At 38.6% G+C, this 23,024-nt stretch overlaps 1 protein-coding gene and 1 long non-coding RNA gene across 2 annotated transcripts in view; one reads left to right on the top strand and one right to left on the bottom strand.

The window, feature by feature from the left end:
* Positions 1-12,703, top strand: part of LOC109848067 (ATPase 11, plasma membrane-type) — a 19,672-nt gene extending 6,969 nt beyond the window's left edge. Inside the window, exons 13-21 of the mRNA XM_020417379.1 lie at positions 9,414-9,578; positions 9,676-9,914; positions 9,986-10,018; positions 10,307-10,388; positions 10,535-10,695; positions 10,883-11,068; positions 11,153-11,335; positions 11,428-11,606; positions 12,270-12,703. Coding sequence (XP_020272968.1) covers positions 9,414-9,578; positions 9,676-9,914; positions 9,986-10,018; positions 10,307-10,388; positions 10,535-10,695; positions 10,883-11,068; positions 11,153-11,335; positions 11,428-11,606; positions 12,270-12,366 — 1,325 coding nt within the window. The 3' untranslated portion in view covers positions 12,367-12,703. The remainder of the gene's footprint in view (positions 1-9,413; positions 9,579-9,675; positions 9,915-9,985; positions 10,019-10,306; positions 10,389-10,534; positions 10,696-10,882; positions 11,069-11,152; positions 11,336-11,427; positions 11,607-12,269) is intronic.
* On the bottom strand, positions 12,978-17,611 carry LOC109848068. Its single transcript, XR_002248684.1, has 3 exons — positions 17,354-17,611; positions 14,945-15,003; positions 12,978-14,081 (listed from the first exon to the last, which is right to left on the bottom strand). It is a non-coding gene; the product is annotated as an uncharacterized LOC109848068 (long non-coding RNA).

Raw genomic sequence — 23,024 nt, 5'->3', positions numbered from 1 at the left:
TTCGCTCGTCATTGTCTTCCAGGCTCGCCAGCTCCAGATCTCCTTCGAAGCTCTTCGACGCCATCTCCTTCGAAGCTCACCATCGTCTTCGACACTCGCTGTTTCTTTGATCGTGCTCACCTTCAAAGCTCGCCGACCCCAGATCTCCTTCGTGCTAGCCATCGCCGCCCTTGGATCCCTCTTCGAAGTTCGCCGACCTTTTTTTTGCTGTGTTTCTTTCCTTTTCTTTTTTTTGGTTAGTGCCGCTGTTAGTCTGAGTTTGTTGAGTGAGGGCCTTTGTTTTTTTTTTGTCTTGCTGGGCCGCTGTTTGAGTGTGGGCCTTTGTTAAAAAAAAAACAGAAACCAAAAAAAAAACCTGACCTTCGGGTTCCCTTTTTTTAACCTTCGGGTTCCTGACTGTTGACCTTCGGGTTCTCTCCTTTTAACCATCTGACCTTCGGGTTATCTCTTCTAACCTTCGGGTTATCACCCGGGTTCTGACCTTAAAGACACGAGTATTCCTGTGTGGATATTACATGTATATCAGATGCTCACAAATGTGTAAATTATTATTCACCATAAATATGTGTAGATGAAGTTTACTGTGCTTGTTTTGACAGTAGATAATTGTTTGTGAATCACGTTATTAATTTTTTTATTCTTATGTAAATAAGAATCTGATAGTCTGATGCATACATTATTCATGTTTACATATAAAGAAATATACACAAACAATTGCATTTCCATATTTCATGTGTGGATTATGGGAAATTATCGTGTAAAGTACTGCGTGTCCCTGTCAGAGTTGACATCCTTGTTGATTACAACAATTTCAATTTCTTTTTTCTATAGATAAACCTTCTGTTCTATTATACATAGTTTCAGTTGTATAACATTTGGGAGTTTTTCTTTGTCTGTCCTCATGCAGGAAGTTCCAGAACGAAGCAAGGACAGTCCAGGAGGTCCATGGCAGTTTATGGGTCTTATGCCGCTTTTTGATCCTCCAAGACATGACAGTGCAGAGACAATCCGCCGGGCACTTAACCTGGGTGTCAATGTGAAAATGATCACAGGTTTGACTTATTGAATAGAATTTTTAGTATATGCCGTGAAAAATTACATCCTGATACAAAACTAGTTGTATACTTGTGTAATGGAAGGAATACTGGAACAATGTTGTTTTTGATGATAGAGATCTTTACTAAGGTAAGGTTTGACATACTAATATTTGGTAGTTGCGTATCTTCCGTTGGATTTTCTTAAGTATGCCATTGGCTTTTCTTATGCATACATGGCTAGAAAAGTGCATGGTTACAGGGAAATTAAGACAAGCTAGGTGATTGGATTGTCCCAACTATCAAAAGCTGATAAAAGTATAGAACAGCTTTTGGTTGATTTTTAAACTGCGACAAGTATGTTGTAACTAATTTGTGAATATTTGTTGTGCAAAAAGAATGTTAAATCTTGTTTCATACTTCTAAAGTGGTGAAGAGTGTTATCATAGGTCCATAATTAAAGGTTTATGTGATGCTTTGTTGGTATCAAAGTTGTCGTGTCTGGATACTTGTCTTACATAGTTTTCCATTATGTATTTCCATTTATTATATCATCGTATCATAAAATAAATTAATAGATGAGAAATAGCTATAATAGTTTATTATATTATCGTAAGTGATGTGCACGCAAGTTTGCAGTTGGTCACATCCAAAAAAATTTCCATCTAGAGGATTCTAATTTCCAAAAAGTTTTCTTCATGAATTCAGGACATGTTTATTTTGTAAAGTATCTTTTGAGATTTCAATAACTTTAGATTAGGAGTCGTGATTTAGTTAGCATTTTAGATTAGTTAGGATTGGAGCTAATCTTACCTTAGTATTCAATTTATCCTATTGGAGAGTTTTAGTAGAAATTTTGTTGTAAAGTATCTTTTGAGATTTCAATAACTTTAGATTAGGAGTCGTGATTTAGTTAGCATTTTAGATTAGTTAGGATTGGAGCTAATCTTACCTTAGTATTCAATTTATCCTATTGGAGAGTTTTAGTTTAGAAATTTTGCTTCGAGTAGGATTGAATTTGTTTATTGTTTTTTAGTTTAGTTGACACTAGAAATTCTAGTTTTATTTCAGTTAGGGTTCCTTTACTTATACATCTGCATCATTTTGTTTTCCTCCTGTTAGAATTAGTTCTTGGGTTATCGGGTTAGGGCCCATTAACCTATTAGCCTATTACCCATATGTAACCCTATATATACCCATGGAGATGAATGAAATGATAGACTCTTTGATTTTCTCACTCTTAACATGGTATCAGAGCTAGACTCCATTCGCTCGTCATTGTCTTCCAGGCTCGCCAGCTCCAGATCTCCTTCGAAGCTCTTCGACGCCATCTCCTTCGAAGCTCACCATCGTCTTCGACACTCGCTGTTTCTTTGATCGTGCTCACCTTCAAAGCTCGCCGACCCCAGATCTCCTTCGTGCTAGCCATCGCCGCCCTTGGATCCCTCTTCGAAGTTCGCCGACCTTTTTTTTGCTGTGTTTCTTTCCTTTTCTTTTTTTTGGTTAGTGCCGCTGTTAGTCTGAGTTTGTTGAGTGAGGGCCTTTGTTTTTTTTTTGTCTTGCTGGGCCGCTGTTTGAGTGTGGGCCTTTGTTAAAAAAAAAACAGAAACCAAAAAAAAAACCTGACCTTCGGGTTCCCTTTTTTTAACCTTCGGGTTCCTGACTGTTGACCTTCGGGTTCTCTCCTTTTAACCATCTGACCTTCGGGTTATCTCTTCTAACCTTCGGGTTATCACCCGGGTTCTGACCTTCGGGTTCCTGACAAATGACCTTCGGATTTTCTATTATGACCTTCGTTTTCCCTTTTCTGACCTTCGGGTTATAACCCAGGTTACACAGAATCTGACCTTCGGGTGGGTTCTATCCTCACCTTCGGGTTTCTGCTTTATATAAGGAGATTGTTATACTCCTGATATTGTACTATCCTGTTCTATAACAATGTCAGGATCTGACGTTTCCTCTACCACTACTATACCTACTATTGCTGAGACTTCTGCCCCCAAAGTTGTTTTGGGGACCACTGTCAAGTTAAATGGCACCAACTACCTACTCTAGGCACAAGCCTTTCGCATCTTCATTGGTGCTCAGAATAAATTGGCTCATCTTCTGGCTCTATCTCCCGCATCAACAGATCTCACGTATCCCGCCTGGCTTTCTGCTGACTGTTGTGTGATGACTTGGCTTCTTAATAGCATGGAAGCCCAGATCAGTAGTAGTGTCATGTTCTCCAACACTGTTAAGGAAATGTGGGATAATTTAAAAATTATGTACGAGAATGAGAAAAATGCATCCCGTGTGTTCGAGTTGTATGAACGTCTTTTCTCTCTTCAACAGGGCGATCGCTCTGTACCCGAATATTTTGGTGAGTTGAAGAGTCTGATCGATGAATTAGAAATGCATCAGCCCGCCGTTACGGATGCCGCAACACTGTTGGGATATCGTAGAGACCTTGCTGTCTCCAAGTTCTTGTCAGGTCTGAGCCCCATCTTACAGTCTCAGATATGGGGCCAAATACTCGGGGGAGATACTATCCCATCGTTGACTGCTACATTTTCCAGAGTTATGCAAGTAACTACTGGATTGACTACTGCATCTTCCACACTGTCCGTTCCATCACTTGATCAATCGGCTATGTTCTCTGGGCGTGGCTGAGGTCGCGGTCGTGGTCGAGGACGTGACCGCGACATAGGAGGAGGACGAGGCACCTTTGGGAGACAGGTTGACTCAGACAAGATTCTGCGTCAGTGCCGACATTGTGGGAGGAGGACGAGGCACCTTTGGGAGACAGGTTGACTCAGACAAGATTCTGCGTCAGTGCCGACATTGTGGACGGACTAATCATACCTCTGAGGAGACAGGTTGACTCAGACAAGATTCTGCGTCAGTGCCGACATTGTGGACGGACTAATCATACCTCTGAAAAATGTTAGGAAAAATTTGGTCGCCTTACTTGGGCCCAGACTGCTGATGTTACACCTCCTTCTGTTGATTCTCAGACAACCACTTCCGCCCCCTCTACTATTCAGATTTCGCAAGCCGAGTATAACCGATTGCGTCAACTTGAATCCTCTCAGAATATCCATTCTGCTACTCATGCATCCTCTTCAGGTATGGATGCCTACATTGCCTCTCCTTACAGACCATGGGTATTAGATTCGGGTGCCTCTTCTCATATGACAGGTATAAAGGATCACTTTGTCTCTTTAAAACTTTCTGACAAGTTTCCATCGGTCCGCATTGCTGATGGTATATACTCTTCAGTTCTTGGTGATGGAATGGTCCATGCTACTTTATCACTAACTCTTACTGATGTTTTATATCTTCCGAAATTTCCTGTCAGTTTACTGTCCATCAGTCAGTTCACCAAACACAACAACTGAAAAGTAACATTCTTTCCCTCTTATTGTGTTTTTCAGGACCTAGTAACTGGGATGAAGATTGATTCGGGGCATGAGAGAGAAGGCATGTACTATTTGGACAATAATATGCCTGCTATTGGTCTTATTGCAGATAAATCTGATAATACTTTATTATGGCATCAACGACTTGGTCATCCCTCGTTATCAAAGCTTAGATCTGTCATTTCTATCCAGTCTTTTATTTCTTCTTTAGGTTGTGAGTCTTATGAACTAGGTAAGCACCATCATGCTATATATCCTAGTCGTATTGATAAACGCAGCAGCTTTGCATTCGAGTTAGTCCATTATGATGTTTGGGGTCCATGTCGTGTACCTTCTGTGAACGGTTAGAGATATTTTCTTGTTTTTATTGATGACTTCTCTCGCATGACTTGGCTTTATCTTTTAAAAGAGAGATCTGAGGTTTCCACCGTTTTCGAAATGTTTTACAAAGAAATCAAAAACTAATTTTCCACCTCTATTCGCATCCTTCGTAACCGATAATGCTTTGGAATACATGAAACATGACCTCTCTCGTTTTTGTGTAATTATTGGCATTATCCACCAAACTTCATGTTCTCATACTTCACAACAGAATGGAGTTGCTGAGAGGAAGCATAGACACATTTTAGACGTTGCTAGAACCATGATGGTACATATGAATGTACCAAAGTATTTGTGATCTGATGCTGTTCTCAGTGCATGTTTCCTGATCAATAGGATGCCCTGTCCTGTTCTTAATGGTAAAATACCATTCACCTGTCTTTATCCTGACAAAAGGCTTTTTCCCGTGATTCCTCGAGTTTTTGGGTGTACTTGCTTTGTTCAGGATTTATCTTCCGGACTGGATAAACTGTCTTCACGGTCTATTAAGTGTGTTTTTGTAGGCTACTCGCGTACTTAAAAAAGTTATCGGTGTTATAATCCATCCACCAGGACATATTTTGTGTCTGCAGATGTAACCTTTTTTGAGTCGGTTTCATACTTCTCCTTGACTGGTTCACCCCCAACTGTCAGTCCATCCGTGCCTCTTCCGTCTATTGCTCCTACTGCTATTCCACTACCTGCTTCCGTTCCTTCTGCCGATGGATCCTCTCCAGGACTACAAAATACTTCCACTATGCCATCTGCACCACCACCACTACTAACGTATTGTCGTCATTCAAAAGTTCCTGTCCCTCTCTCTGCTCCAGCAGAACAGTCATCTCCCGTTGCAGGTCCGTCTCTTTCTACTCCTTCTGATCTAGATATTCTAATTGCTCATCCAAAAGGTAAACGGTCTTGTACTAATCATCTTATATCTGATTTTGTTTCATATAACCGTCTTACTCCCTTTTCTTGTCAGTTTGCTTTGTCCTTGTCCTCTATGTCTCTACCCAGGTCATATGAGGAGGTTGTATTGGATCCTGCTTGGAAATATGCTATGGATGAGGAGATGGATGCACTTATTTCTAGAGGGACTTGGAATCTTGTATCTTCTCCAACGGGCGCTACCGTAGTTGGCTGTCGGTGGGTTTATACCTTAAAGTATCGCACCAAGGGATATACTCAAACCTATGTGGTCGATTATCTTGAGACGTTCTCTCCCGTAGCCCGTCTCAATTCTATTCGCCTACTTTTCTCTATGGCTGTTAATCTGGACTGGACAATGTTTAAGCTAAATGCCTTTCTGTATGGTGACTTGCAGGAGGAAGTCTATATGGATAAACCTCCAGGGTATGTTGCTCAGAGGGAGAATACTGTCTGCAAGCTTAAAAAGGCAATTTATGGTCTCAAACAGAGTCCACGGGCATGGTTTGAGAAATTTAGTACTGCTATATCTGGTGTCGGGTTCAAACGATGTCAGTCTGATCACTCCGTCTTTATCCGGCGCACTACATCTGGTCTGGTGTTCTGACAGTATATGTTGATGACATCCTGCTAACTGGGACTGACCTTGTTGTCATAGCAGAGACTAAGGAATACCTTTCACGTCACTTTGTGACTAAAGATATGGGAAAACCCAAATACTTTCTTGGGATTGAGATTGCATATCAAAAGGACCGTTTACTTCTATCTCAAAGGAAATATGTATTGGACCTATTTGAAGAAATGGGCCTTTTGGGGTGTAAGTCAGCAAACACTCCCATGGAAGTGAATGTGGACTTGTGGCGTGATAATAGTCTTCTTCTAGATGATGCAGGCCGATATAGGAGATTGATTGGCAAGTTGATCTATCTTACTGTGACCAGACCTGATATTACCTTTATAGTGGGAGTATTGAGCAGGTTTATGCATATACCTAGAGAGGTTCACTGGACTGCTGCTTTGAGAATTTTGGCTTATGTTAAGAGCTGTCCGGGAAAAGGATTACTGTATAAGAAACATGAACATTTACACATCTCTGCCTATTCTGATGCTGGGGTATGCAGGAGATATAGGAGATAAAAAGTCTACTTCTAGATTTTGTACATTTATTGGAGGAAATCTGGTTACTTGGAGGAGCAAGAAACAAGATGTAGTATCTCGATCTAGTGCAGAAGCAGAATATAGGGCTATGGCTCACACTGTTTGTGAGATGATATGGCTACAAAAGCTGCTGACCGAGCTTGGCTTTTCGCAGCCTGGATCTATGCCTATGCATTGTGATAATCAATCTGCTATCCACATTGCAAAGAATCCAGTGTTTCATGAGAGAACTAAGCATATTGAAGTTGATTGTAATTTTGTCAGAGATGCTTGAGAAAAGAAAGTGATATCTCTTCAGTTCACTTCGTCTTCGGAACAGTTAGCTGACATTCTCACTAAAGCTACTTCACCTAATGTGTTTTCCATTCTATGTAACAAGCTGGGTATGATTGATATATATGCTCCAGTTTGAGGTGGAGTGTTAGAATTAGTTCTTGGGTTATCGGGTTAGGGCCTATTAACCCATTAGCCTATTACCCATATGTAACCCTATATATACCCATGGAGATGAATGAAATGGTAGACTCTTTGATTTTCTCACTCTTAACACCTCCTAATAAACTGAATAATCTGATAATTTTTGAAGACTGACTGTGCATGTGAATTGTTTGTCTATGACCCTGATCCTAATGTGTGAAGTATTTTCTTGTGGGAAGCCATTTGTGCTTTTGAAGCCTTTCAGCTATCTTTTTCTTGTTTATTGACTTTTAGTTTAGTTGACACTAGAAATTCTAGTTTTATTTCAGTTAGGGTTCCTTTACTTATACATCTACATCATTTTGTTTTCCTCCTAATAAACTGAATAATCTGATAATTTTTGAAGATGACTGCATGTGAATTGTTTGTCTATGACCCTGATCCTAATGTGTGAAGTATTTTCTTGTGGGAAGCCATTTGTGCTTTTGAAGCCTTTGAGCTATCTTTTTTTTTCTTTTTTACTTGATCCCTGCAAACGTCTACTACCCTAACTCTAATTCACATCAAATCCATGTGCCACTATTTGGGTATTAGAGCAAATAAATGTGAATAATAGAGCAAGATATCATGTCACTTAGGGATGTAATGAGTACCTCTTGAATCCATGGGGTTCATCCTTAAAATTTCTAGTGGCTGCATTCAAAATTCGATATCAGCTGGTGAGATGTTAGTAATGGTGATGATGCTGTAACCAAAATGCATAGGGTATGTAACTGAGGAAATGAGAATAATTCTTCATTGGATGAGACTAAGTTCTATGATGTATGATAGTTATCATTAGCTAAGAAATCTAGCATTCTTAATAGGGGAATCTGGAAAAGACTTTGTAGCTAATCATACTTGGCCTAGAACACTTTCAGGATGGGTCCTTCTGGGAAAGCCGCTTGACATCAGCATATCTGACATGGTGACTTGACCTTAAATATGGTTATTCACTGGGATTTTATGTATCCAAGAGGATTCCACATATTAAATGTGAACTAGGGGAAATTTTGTGACTACTGTAGTTATAGATTAATGGTGGTTAAGGTTAGTTTTCTTTTGATAGTTGATTAGTGCCAAGTGAACTAGTTAGGGGCTCTTGAGGAAAAAGAGCTGCCTTGTGCTCTGACTTTATCGTTGGCATTTCGCTGCCATTAGGGACCTTAGAATTGGACCCGCTCTTTTATGAGTGGCTTAAGGCTTGATTTCTAACTTTATTGCTATCATTGCACTGTGAGCTGGGCAAGCCAGCAACATGTCTTGATTTGAACCATCCAGTGCAAGCCCTGATGGTAGCAGAAGATACTCGAAGAAAAATAGACCACAAATATGTTGCTGATTTCTTAATTTTCTTTATTTATTCGTAGAACTGTGAAAGGGAAATTCTTCCTAGGTGATACCATGTAGGATCTCACATTTTAAAGAATGGTTTCTATAATATAATTTACTGATGCTTTATATGTGGCCTTGGAGCCTACTAGGGTGAGTTCTTAAAGTTTTTAAAGCTGAATAATCCTGCATTTCCAAAGGACTTCTGAAGAATCTGAAAAAAGCCAAACATATCAATTATTGCAATTTACTTTTCAAGCAAATGCATAAAAGAAAGTTTGACTTTGCTAAAACAACAATCTTACAGTGGGCTGGAGTCAATTGCATTCATAACAGAAGATATTATTGAAATTCTTGTTGTGATAATAGAAAAGGCAAACTCCTTCGATGGGATAATCTTCCCCTGCTATGATTATCCCGTTCTATCATGTTAAAGGCTATCCACTTCATGAACTTTGAAAGGTTTGCTTGCCATGTGAGATGTTATATCTTGTCTTTCGGGTATGGAAACTTCTCAGTTTCCTGATTTTATGTTGATAACATCGCAGGTATTGAGTTGTAGGAGTTTTTTCACGGTTTTTTTAACCTTTTAATCTTTCTATTATCTAATATTTTATAGATACTTAAAGGTACATGTTAAGAGACTCATTGCGTTCAAACTAATTCTTGAAAGTTGGATTCAGCGTTCTCTTCGCATTCTTCAAAGTTTGACTTGACAGCCGCATATTTGTTTGCTTGTCATCAGGCGATCAACTAGCAATAGGAAAGGAAACAGGACGTCGTTTGGGAATGGGCACAAACATGTATCCTTCATCAGCTTTGTTGGGCCAAACTAAGGATGAATCTATTGCTGCTTTGCCTATTGATGAATTAATAGAGAAGGCTGATGGTTTTGCTGGTGTATTTCCTGGTATAGCGCCTACTTACCTGTTTTTTCAGTAACACATGCTAGTAGCTTTGCTCTTGTTTTAACAATCTTTGATAATCCTTTTTGTATAATCTTTTAGAGCACAAGTATGAGATTGTGAAAAGGTTGCAAGCGAGGAAGCATATTTGTGGTATGACTGGTGATGGTGTTAATGATGCTCCTGCTCTCAAGAAGGCGGATATTGGAATAGCAGTCGCAGATGCTACAGATGCTGCTCGAAGTGCTTCTGATATTGTTCTCACAGAACCGGGTCTAAGTGTCATAATAAGTGCTGTCCTGACCAGTCGTGCAATTTTCCAGAGGATGAAAAATTATACGGTAACTATTATCTTTATAATAAATGTTCACATCTTATTTAATTTTGCTAAGGTGATTCCATGTTTGTGCAGATCTATGCAGTTTCCATTACCATCCGTATAGTGGTATGTCCCTGTTTCCTAACTTGGTCTTAAATAATTGAACAACTTCCTGATAAGCTATATGCTGACACTCGTCAAGTGCCTTATTGGTCTCTGAAGTATGACACCCTTTTTAAGTAAATCATAGTCATTTCCGATCAACTTTCATGCAAGTTGGTAGTTGTTATCTAACTTTATGGAACTACCGAGACGTTGACAAGCATTTTCAAAATTGTTTTTCTATTGAAAGATTGCTGGCATCAGGTTAGTTTCAATTTCATTCTTCTTACAATATATGTTTCAATTCCACAGCTTGGGTTCATGCTTCTTGCACTCATATGGAAGTTTGACTTTCCACCCTTCATGGTCCTAATTATCGCCATCCTCAATGATGGTAAATTTATCTAGTATTTTCGTTATTACATTACTCATATATATTTTTAATTGTCAGTCAGGGTTGTCTGAACTTTTGGTTTTTTTTAACTTTTTCTGCATACCTTGCTCTACATTGAATTCTCTTTTCTCGTTTTGCAATATTAGGTACTATCATGACGATATCAAAGGATAGGGTGAAGCCATCTCCGTTACCTGACAGCTGGAAGCTTTCAGAAATTTTTGCAACTGGGGTCATTCTTGGTGGTTATTTGGCAGTGATGACAGTTATTTTCTTCTGGGTTGCATATAAAACTAACTTCTTCCCGGTATATACTTCTTCCTTGTGAAGCAAATCATGTCAAGCCAGTTATTCATTTGTAACCTAATGGACTATTTCTGCTACTGCTATGGTTGATTTTTCTGTGCATATAAATTTAGCATCCACTTGGTTTGCATTAGCTATAAAGTATTGCTGACACTTAATGTTATTTGATTCTTGAATCTTGCCATCAGCGAGTGTTTGGTGTGGAAAGCTTGGAGAAAACTGCTCAAGACGACTTTCAGAAGCTTGCCTCCGCTGTTTATCTACAAGTAAGCACCATTAGTCAGGCTCTTATCTTTGTGACAAGATCTCGTAGCTGGTCTTTTATCGAACGGCCCGGTCTCTTGCTTGTAGCAGCTTTCTTCATTGCTCAACTTGTAAGTTATCTACTTTTCCCTATGACAATGAAAAATACCGCAACTTCTTTTGAAAAACTTAAATTTGTGGTGAAATTTGTGTAGGTTGCTACATTAATAGCTGTCTATGCTGATTGGGGGTTTGCTGCCATCAAAGGAATTGGATGGGGCTGGGCTGGGGTTGTTTGGCTTTACAATCTCATCTTCTACTTCCCACTCGATATCATCAAATTCTTAACCCGATATGCTCTTAGTGGAAGGGCATGGGACCTTGTCATCGAACAAAGAGTAATATATACCATTGATTCATCAGCTATTTTGTATGTTGACATTTTTTGGTTCATGCAAGTAATATTCATTTTTTTTTCTTAATGGCTCAGATTGCATTTACAAGGCAGAAGGATTTCGGGAAGGAAGCAAGGGAACTCAAGTGGGCACATGCACAGAGAACCCTTCATGGGCTTCAAGCACCAGACTCCAAGATGTTCAGTGACAGGACTAATTTCACTGATCTCAATCAGATGGCTGAAGAGGCCAAAAGACGTGCTGAGATTGCAAGGTGAGACCTCAGAACTTTAGATGTTAAGTTGTTGAGTTGGAAAGGCCCACAATATAGATGGATAGGAGTAACCGACTGATCTGCTTGGACCCGAATTGAATTAGAAGGGTTAACCCTATTTGCGTCAACAGTCCAAGCATATTCAACCCATTTAGCGATCTTATTGTTTTGTGGTTAATTGCGGATAAAACGATGTGCTATCGCCTAATTGTGGATAGATCCCCTGGAGTTGTCATTGCGGATAGACCCTCTGTACTATTGTCCAATTGTGGAGAGACACCCTGAGTGCGATTTTTTTTACTCTTTTACCCTCAGGAGGTCTATATGTCAGTAAACAATTTTCTCTTCTGAGAGTAAAAGAGTCAAAAATTCACTCAGGGGAGTCAAAAATTCACTCAGGGGGTCTACCTGCAAGAATAGAAGTACAAGGGGTCTATCCACATTTAACCCTTGTATTTCCATTGTAGAGTTAAATCTCTCATCTCATATCCCTTTCCTAACCAAACCCACACGTGAACTGCATGAATGTGACACTCCTGAACATAAACTATGATCGTTGTCTTTTGTGGTTTGTGCTCTGGGATTCCAGCAGTTTGCAGTTTCTGAAGCAAACTTGAGTTGGGGGATGTTTTTGCCTTAATTTGTACTCTTCTATATGTGCAGGCTCAGGGAGCTTCACACGCTGAAGGGTCATGTGGAGTCTGTTGTAAGGCTCAAAGGTTTGGACATTGAAACAATTCAACAATCCTACACCGTCTGAGTTCAACCAAGACAAATTGGATAGGGAGTATTAAGACTATTAGTGCATAGTGCTACTAGTGGATATACTTGGATTATTTTTCTTCTACTGTCAGTTTCCTTGTTCATTCATTTTGCATGTATCGTGGCTGTTTTATATTGGTCTTGTTGAAAGAATTTGTGAACTGTGCTAATGTTTAGCTGAGCCATCCGGGCTTTTGATTAATACGATTATGATTTCTCCATCCTTTCAAGAATTTTGCTTATGTTAACCAGAAGGAAACAGAGCAGTGAACGCAAATATGGAGGAAGATCAGTGTAGTGTACCGTGTACATGTAAATGCATCTGTTTCTCTGCATATCAACTAGATTATATTTGGTTTCGATAGTGTGATGGAGTAAGGAGCGGATCATAATGTGCTCGTGGGTGATATTTGTTTTATTATCGGAGGACTATTGCAGTGTTACTAATATTATCCTATTAAGGCTATTCTAATAGATGCGAACCTGCGCGGAATGCAGATTGTATGACGCTTGACAAAAATGCGTGATGAATGATCTCAGAGGAGGGCATTGAGTGCACTCAAACCTAAGCAACATGACATGCGATCCTAACTAATTTGCATCTCTTAATTTAACCCTATAAATGCCCGGGATACTCTCATGGCCAAGTACTGCAGGGGAAGTTTAGCAAGAAATGGTCGCCAAGCGTTCTGCTTCCCTTCTCAAGCTCCCAGTTACCATCACACTGTTGGCTTTGTTAATTTCAACAGCAGGTAGGTATGCTGCGTGAAACCTTACAGAGTTCTACTCTGATGATAAAGTAATTATGTTCTCTCTTCGTCGTAGTTACGGGTGGAGGCCGTGGTGTGAGCGATGGGGAAGGATCTTACAACTTGGGTACTTGCCAAATGTTTCGCTACTGCAACGAGGCTTGCATCAGGGCAAACTACACCGAAGGACATTGCATTGACAACCAGTGTTACTGCATTAATAAGTCACACGCGAAATTTGATTTGTAGGCAACTTCTTATCATCTTCATTTGTAGACGACTTCTTATCATCCCTTAGGTCGTGTTTGGTTTGAGAGAAAGGGAGAGAAAAGAAAAGGAAAAAGAAAGTAAAAAGAAAGGAAAAGAAAAGGAAAAGAAAATGATATTCTTTCTATTGTTTGGTTAGAAATAATATTGTAAGGAAAATTAGAAGAAATTTCATAAGAAAGTCGTTTTCTCTTGTTTGGTTACCTTTATGAGAAAAAGAGAAAGAAAATTATCACAACATAATTTTAATTCATACTTTTTGGAATTAGATTTAGATTTTAAATAATTTGTAAAAAAAATAATTAAATTAAATTGTGATTCTATCATATTTTCAAAAAAATTACAAGTTACCGAACATGTTTGTACAATCTTAACTCAAGAAAATTTAGTCAAATTTACAATGACTCTAATTTGCGTATAATCTTACATGGTCTTGGACTTGCAAGTTATTCATAACCTCATGTAAAGTATAATCCATTTCTAGTCACAAAGTCTATTACAATCAATTTCATATAGAAAATCTTAACCAACAAAGTCCATTACAATTAATTTCATATAGAATATCTTAACCAACAAAGTCTATGACAATCAATTTTATATAGAGAATCTTAACCAAAGAGAGAGGAAAATATGCCGAAGTCCTTGGTTTTCAACTTTAGTGAGCCCATCAAAACATCAATCTCGCATCCTTCATCCCCTGAAATTAATTCAAAAAATTCAAATAAGTAAAATTTAAACATCAAAAACCTAAAAAATGAAGTCTTAACATTCTTTTGGTAAGTTTGTATATACAATAACTGCTGAAAAATCTACCAAGCAAGAAAGGCAATATATCATTATCTGAAAATACACTACAACAAGATGGATATATGATAGGTAAGTAGCGTACAAACTTAAATTCTCAAGCATGAGAAACAAAACAACATAAAACACCAACATCTGCAGCAATTTAAACAAACTGAACTTGATTCTTTGGTGTGTGAGAAACTTAATTCATCGCTGAAACTACTTTTTGAAGAGGATAATATATGGAAGGTCCAGGGAAGGCATGTGAATACTGAATTTAAGGTAAGCCACTTCTTCACTATACATTGATATGCATACCTATGCTTGTGAATTTAAGGTAAGCCACTTCTTCAATAATATAGTGAGATATTCAGTTTGTGCATAAAACATAGTGAGATTTTCAGTTCGTGTACATTGTGTGCGTGGAGGTCCTGTTGCATGTTGTATCAATTCGTGGATGTTTTTAGAAAGATGGATCATGGTACCATTTTCAACAATTTAACAGTAACATGTTTCCAGTACCTTACAAAAGATGAATCACAGCTAATGATTTACACACAGCATGAAGTTTATCAAAATGATGATCGAATGTAAGAAAAGGGGAAAAAATATATACTATCTATTCAAAAACAAATTACACTGAGGCCAACAGAACATCCATGAAATAGCCATCCTTCAAGATGTCCATGAAATAACTTTGACGTCCATGAAATAACTTTGACAAGATAGCTAGAAAGCAAGCATGACATTGAATGCTGAAAAAGAGAGATTCACCTGAGTCAAAGGTTGATGAGAAGATCCTCTATTCAAATCATCGGCACCCTCATCATAAGCTGTACAATGGACACCAAAAAAGCAATTCCATCAGCCATCTCATTTACATAAAATTATGTTTTGACATATAATACTTCTTATAATAAAACAAAAAACACCAAGCCCACAATTAAAATAGCCATCCTTCAAGACTTACCCACATTAACATCAACACCCAGAGAAAACACCAAGCCCACAATTAAAATAGCCATCCTTCAAGACTTACCCACATTAACATCAACACCCAGAGAACTTTGGTTCATCCCTATTAAAGTGATATACTGATATGGATATAGGATTTTTACATAGATACCCCAAAACCAACATATTTGCAAATTTACAACCCAAATCTATATACTTGCTAATTAAAATAGCCATCTTTTAAATCGAACACCACAATAACCAAAAATTCAGAAAGAACATTATGCGGAAAGTTTGTCATGTTTAACACAATGATGATTAGTTCAACATAATTAAGCGGAAGATCAGGTCACCTGAAATATTTTCCTACAAAATTCAAATGTAATTATAACTTAACAACAAAATTTTAAGTCCCCACAATTTTCCTACATTTATATTATCATATTAGAAGCCGAACTCAATTCTAGACTGAAAGTATTGGTGAGCACCATTTTGAACCAAACTGTAAATGTACCATTTAAGTCTAGATTCAAAGTTGACACTAGTAAAATAAATAAATCCAACCAACAGATGAATATGAACCAATGACCATTTAAGTCTGTGTTGTATCAACATGCACAGACTATACATGGTTTCATACATGCGGTACATTCTAATTCTCCTGCACATTTTTCTCAAACTTCTGCGAAGATCCTTCCTCCATCCATTTTGCACCTCTCTAGTTTCTAAAGATACAAGCATAAATATTCAAACAAAAGACTAATTGTGAAATGCAATCAAGAACCAACAGAATTTACATATGCAAAAATACAAATTCAAATGGAAAAAATTAAAGCAAACATGGAATATCCAAGATGAACAAGAATCACATAAAAATCACTGAGATAACAAGAATCAATGCACATCAGTGCCACTTCAAATGCACGATAAGCACAACTGGGCAAGTAAACAGATATATCCCAATTTCTTTATAAACCCCCAATTTATTTCTATCAATCCTCATTTAAAAACATCATCATCATCAACAACAACACACCATGCACACATACATTCATTGAAAGATGAATAACTAAGAACATATAATCAGATGAAACCATAATTTTAAATCCCTTTTCATAGCCTCTTTTAAGAACCTATTTTAAGAACTATCTAAGGAATCATATTCACAATGGGGAAAGATAAACAGATTTTTTTCCTCCTCGTCAGTGTTGCTCACATGGACATATTACTACAATAACTATTTACTTAAATAGTATAGAAATTTCCAAACATTCTACACAAAGTCATAAGGATTTCCTTTTCCTTTCCTCAAGCTGTAAGCCTGCTGCTAAATATTAGTTGAAATATTGAGGATTAAATAAGAGGATTGAACACATTGTTTGCTAATATTCAATAAGCTTTGAGGTCAAAGTTCTGGTCATGAAGCCAATATCATTATCAAAGTACAAAATCTCCAAATTTTAGATTCAAGCAAGGAAAGAACTCAAAGAAGCACTGACACAAGAGCAATATTTATTTGCTGGATTAAAGAATAAGAGCCATATTTTTGCAGATGATTGACAAAGAATCTTTAAACATGACCATGAAGTAAATAAGAGCCATATTTTTGCAGATGATTGACAAAGAATCTTTAAACATGACCATGAAGTTAAATAGTTATATGAATTCCATTGCAAGAGCAGATGATTGACAAAGAATCTTTAAACATGACCATGAAGTTAAATAGTTATATGAATTCCATTGCAAGACAAGACATAAGATTTATTTAAAAACCAACAAAATGAAATTGACATATACAAGGCAAAATAGTGCTTTTTCCAGCAAAACAGAGGCAAAATAGCCCCCCCCCTCACTTTTCTGAGAGGAAACGTATTTTGGTGTAATCCTCCAACTAATAGATAAGTGTCGAATTGAAATTTACAAAATGAGAGTTAGTATTCAGTCCAAAACTAAAAAATCCGTACCCTTTACTTGAATAAAATTAATTTCTGAGAGTTTTCATAGAACCAAGCAACTACCTGTTAACCTCCCTCCCCCTTCTTCATCAAATTCCAATGGGTTAAAACAAGTGCAAATCTGACTGGACTTTGAATAAACTATAAGCTCAGTCCCCCTTCTTTATGAAATTCCATTGGAATACTAATTTGTGTGCTCGCATTCATGAAATCGCCCGCTCAATAAAGTAACAACAAAAATTACCAAATTAAGCAAAGTTATCAAAAACCTTACGGTGGCAACAACGGTGATGGCGCTCGAGGACGAAGAGGGCACCGGCGAAACCCTAGCCGATCTCCCGATCGGGATCGATCCGGCCGATCCCAGCCCTCGGAATTCGTACCCGAGGATCTAGACCTTCGGATCCTTCGTCGCTCCAATCATCGACGTCGCCGTCGCTGCTGTCGTCGCCATCGCTAGCTAGGTTTGAGCGAGAGCGACGCAATCTGAGATCGGTGTCGAGAGTTTGGTCGACGTCGAACTAGGGTTTAGGCAAAGTTAAAGTTGTTAGGAGGCGACGAGCGAGCGATTCCGTCGCTCTCCCTCATTTTCACCTGGGCAGTGGAGAGAAAGGGGAAAAGAAAAAATGAGTGCCGGTTTTTCAGCAGTGAAAATTATTTCCTTTTTCTTTTTTGTTTTCTTTCAAACCAAACAGTAGAAACGCACTTTCTCTTCTATTTTACTTTCCTTTCTCTCCCTTTCTATCAAACCAAACAGAGCCTTAACGTAAAACCTTCTCACTATCAGTATTACCTTGTGTGAGAGATCGCCAAAGAAGACTATCTCCTGGAGTGAAAAGTGCTGCAAGTACTTAAGAATTGTAAGGAAGAAAATCACTGTGAAATTTTATGCAAAATCTACTTAAATAGCATAGAAAATACCCTGAAAATACCCCGACGTAAAGTGGGGGGAAGAATGTAGATCTATATCTCTCTCATCTACTAGAAAATACCCCCCGCGTAAGAAAGCGAAAGACACAAACTCTGGTTAAATAATTGGTAAGGAAATTTCTTTGAGATATTTTAACCAAATGATTATGAACTTGAAAAGAATTCTGACATTATGCAAAAACATGACACTCGACAATCTTGATAAGAAATGTAATACATATTTTTTTATAACAGCGAAAATTAGGAAGCATGAGTATTATAATTTGTTATTAACAAACACATGTTCATCTCTGAACAATTTGAACTTAGTTATAGTACTTGAGTAGTATCTACCTGTTTTGTACGGCCAAAAAAAATAAAACGTTCATCTACTCAATCAGGTGAAAATATTAACATTGTATTTTTCAAAAGACATCAAGCATCTGGCAGTATTGATATTTATATTCCAAGAGGAAATTTGGGAACGGTGTTCTAGTGTCATCAGCAATGTTAGCCTTAGAAGCTTCCTCAGGTTTACTTCCATTACTTGCGTCGGAACGAGCTCCTCGCTCCGACCATGTAAATGAGTTAACAATGTGGTGAAGCTTGAAATCAGCAGAACATCCAAGAACTCTTCTGGGAGTCACTAAACGAGTAGACGGAGTGGGCAGACGGTCCGAGATGAGATTCCTTATGCAAGCTTCCAAGCAAAATCATAACGCAGTGTCAAAATTATAAACCTTGAAAAGAAAGCCGCAGGAACAAAGAATTGCAAAACCAATGTGCATCCTGTTATGACAAATTCCCTAGGATAAGCTAATATCAACCACACGAGAGCACGGAAAATATCAAGAACACACGAACACAAATATATACGTGGTTCGGCTTGTAGCCTACGTCCACGGGCGAAGGAGGAGAAAAACTTTACTAATTGTAAGGAATACAAAGTTGAATCTCTTAATCCTAAATAACACCCCAAAAGCCTAATACAACTCTCAACTAAAGAAATAAGAGAGAAGAATATCAAATAGGCTTCACAAAAAAATCTCTCTTCTTAATTGGTGCTCTGAAGATTGATGATTCTAATTGGCTTGAAAGACTGTTCTTATATAGCATTGAAGATCGTAACTCATTGCTGTTTAAGGAATAAAAGTTCTAATAGGAATAGTCGAATAGAAGTCCACATGTCCTAAAATCCAACAAGAGTCTAAGTAGGAATAAACCTCAAATATGATTGGTTGTGCAAAGTCTAATGTAAGTAGGACTATTGATCAAAACAAACGAAGCTAAAAAGAAACTCCCAAAGCAATATGGATTTGAGTATTTGAGGCAACCTATAACAAATCGCCACATTCACTCAAATGTGTAGAAGATTCCTCACTCTAAAATAAGCTAACTTACTCCACCTTCTCCAATAGCCCTGCAGGGCATCTAAGTGCGGCATGTATCGATCAAGTCCAAGCCCGGCTTGAACTTGCTAACTGAAAGAGGTCTTCTCAACAAATCGATTGAATTTTCCGTACGATGACCGTAAATATTAGTAAAGTCATCACCTGAAGTAGCTCTTGAATAGCTAAAGGGTACAAAACTGTCAACTGACAATGCATAAGCTACCGTATCTTCATATCTTCGCTGTGGTCGGATATCTCGTCTAGACCGATCTCTAGCAATAGTGTATTTCCACTCTTCCTGCAGCTACTGAAGTGCTTCATCTACTTGAATGAGATCTGGCTGCTGAACTCCCGTAGTCTTATCCTGCTAAAGAGCTAAATCACGAATTTCTAACTCCATATTATTTCCTGTAGTGTACGCCTTATCAACAACTAAAACCGATGACCGTTTCTGGTGGAACATATCAGATTCATCAAAAGTAACATCACAGATAATAATAATCTTAGGAGACTTCGAACCAAGACATCACAACCTAAAACCCTTAACACCTGATGCATAACCTAGGGATATGCACTTCTTCACTCGTGGCTCAAGTTTCCCTTAACTAACATGTGCATATGTAGGGCAACCAAATATTCTAAGATTAGAATAATCCGCCGGTTTACCGGACCAAATCTCCTCTGGAGTTTTACAACTAATAGCAGTAGATGACGACCGATTCACTAAGTAACAAGGCGTATTTATTGCTTCCACCTAGTATTCATTGCCTAAACCTGCATTGAACATCATACAACAACCTTTCTCTAATAAAGTTATGTTCATATGTTCTGCCACTCCACTCTGTTGCGGCGTGCGAGGGACTGTATGATATCTAACAATTCCCTTCTTATTATAGAACTCATTAAATTCTCCTCCAAAAAAATCAATGCCATTATCAGTTCTAAGCCTCTTAATCAGCCTTCCAGTATCGTTCTCAATCAAAGACTATCACTGCTTGAAAGTCACAAACACCTCATATTTATGTCTCAAAAAGTAGACCCAAACATTCCTGGAGTAGTCATCAATGAAGGTCAATAAATATTTGAAACTATCACCCCTCGAGGCAACTTGAGAAGGTTCCCAAAGATTTGGATGGATATAATCCAAAGTACCTTTAGTCTGATGCACTACTGCACTGAAGCTGACTCTTTTCTGCTTTCCAAAGATGCAATGCTCGCAGAATCACAATTATCCTGTACTCTGTCCACATAAAAGACCCTTCTTACTCAACTCTGTCAATTTGCACTCACTCATATGATCAAATCTCATATGCCATAATCTGGTAGTATTAACTCTTGACATCGACGATGTAACTGTAGCCGAGCTAGTAATGGTAGAACCCTACAAAACATACAAGCTGCCGATCTTCATTCCTTTCATAACCACAAAAGAATCTTTTGTAATCCTAAGAACTCTACCTTCACCTGAAAAATTACACCTAATGCTATCAAGAGTACCCAAAGAGATGAGATTCTTCCTTAAACCTGGAACATGCCTAACATCTGTCAAAATCCTGATAACTCCATCATGCATCTTAATCCAAATTGTGCCTTTCCCAATAGTCTTACATGAGGCGTTGCTCCCCATAAAAACAACTCCACCATCAATAGCTTCATAAGTGGTGAGCCAGTCCCGATTAGGACACATGATAGGAACAATCCGAATCCAAAATTCAATCATCCATGCTCCTATTTATATCATCTGTAACCAACAAAATGATATTTTCAGCAATATTAACTTCAACAGAGTCCTCCTTTAATTTTTCTTCACATTCTTCTTGTTTATTTTTGTTCTTCAATCTGTAACAATCGATCTTGATGTGCCCTTTCTTCTTGCAATATCTGCAGGTCAGAGTCCTGTGCTTTGACTTATACCTGTTACCTCTAAAGCCCCTGTCTCTCGATCTTCCTCAAAAAAAACAAACCATCAACTTTATCAACACTTTCACTTGTGGTAACTCTTTGTTGATTTTCTCTTCATTCAATAAGTTCTCTTTGACGTTCTTGATACCAATAGAATCTCGACCGTAAATATACTATCCCTGGAGTGCTTGTAGGAAGGCGACAAAGAACACAATAACAACAAGGTTTGATCTTCATCATTGATCTTAACATCAATTTTACCCAAATCTGTAATCACATAATTAAATTCATCACTATGAGATTTGATGGGTGTTCCTTCCGACATCTGAAGTGTGTACAAACACTACTTCATGAGGAGGCGATTAGTGAGCGACTTTATAAAATACAAATTCTTCAATTTAGACCACAAATCAGCAGCTGTTTTCTCTGTGAGAACTTTTTGCAAAATGTCATTTGTTAAACATAACTGGATCGCTGTGAGAGCTTTATCATCCAAATCGTTCTAATCTTCCTCCGCCATAGTAGCCGGCTTCTTCGACTTCTCAAACAAAGCCTTCTTCAATCCACTCTGTGTTAATATGACGATCATCCTAACTTGTCAAAGGCTAAAACTGATGTTGCCGTCAAATATCTCGATATCATGCTGTTGGTAATAAAAACTACCTTTACACAAGAGAGCTCAAACCTCGCCTGTTTGAGCTCGCCTGCATTCAAAAGACTAAGCAAAGCTCACCTGCGATCTTGACTTGCTTGCCCCAGTCAAGCTTGCCTGCATTCGGGAAGCCAAGCAGAGCTCGCCTGCATGAGCCAAAGTTCGCCAGTATGGTTTGACTCACCAGCACGAGTCAAGCTCCCCTGTTTGTTTGACTCGCTAGCACGAGTCAAGCTCGCCTGTTTGTTTGATTCGCCAGCACGAGTCAAGCTTGCCTGTTCGTTTGGCTCGCCAACACGAGCTAAGCTCACCTGTTCGTTTGGCTCGCCAGCATGAGTCAAGCACATTTGTTTGATTGTCTCGCCAGCATGAGTCAAGCTCGCCTGTAGGAGGTTCGCCCGCACGAATTGAGCTTGCCAGACAGGATTAAGCTTGCCAAAATGCTTAAGGGGTTCGTCAGCTGACCTCGCCTGTAGCAAAGCTCGCTTGCAAGATCGCCTGAGCACTCAGAAAACATCCAAACTCACCCACAAGCCTATCAACCTTGCCTAAATAGCGCAAGCAGCTGCTTGCTTGTGAGAGTGGGCCCACCCACGTCCCACATCCTGGGTGATGATGCATGGCTCCTATCACCCTTATAATGGTCATATCCCACAGCTAGGGGAGGGCATGATGCTCCTCACCTATTAGTGGTCATATCCCACAAGTTAAGGGGGAACCAGACTTTCTCTTTGCTTATTTAAAGACCTCCTTGGCCAACGTGAAAGGGGTCATAGGTCTAGGCTAGTTGAGGTCTTGTCTTGCTTTTGGCTGGTGTTTAGGCTCTTCAAGCAGAGACTTCTATTGGCTTACTTGGTGGAACATTCTTGGCTATAAGCTTGGATTGTTGAAGTAGACTCAATCTAAACTCTCGAATTTGAGACTCATTAGCTCTCTACAAGCTCTTGCATTGTAGCCCTCTCCAAGCTTTTGGTCTTGATACTCATTAAGCTCGAGTATAATCAAACTCAATCACATAGGAGCTTCTACTGCATACTGAAGCTCAATTGTAATTTCGATCGGATCGTCTAAGGGAAACAAACTCGACGCAA

Source organism: Asparagus officinalis, chromosome 7 (genome assembly GCF_001876935.1).
Source record: "Asparagus officinalis chromosome 7, Aspof.V1, whole genome shotgun sequence".
NCBI classification, from domain to species: Eukaryota; Viridiplantae; Streptophyta; class Magnoliopsida; order Asparagales; family Asparagaceae; genus Asparagus; species Asparagus officinalis.
This window is presented reverse-complemented; position numbering and strand designations above follow the sequence as displayed.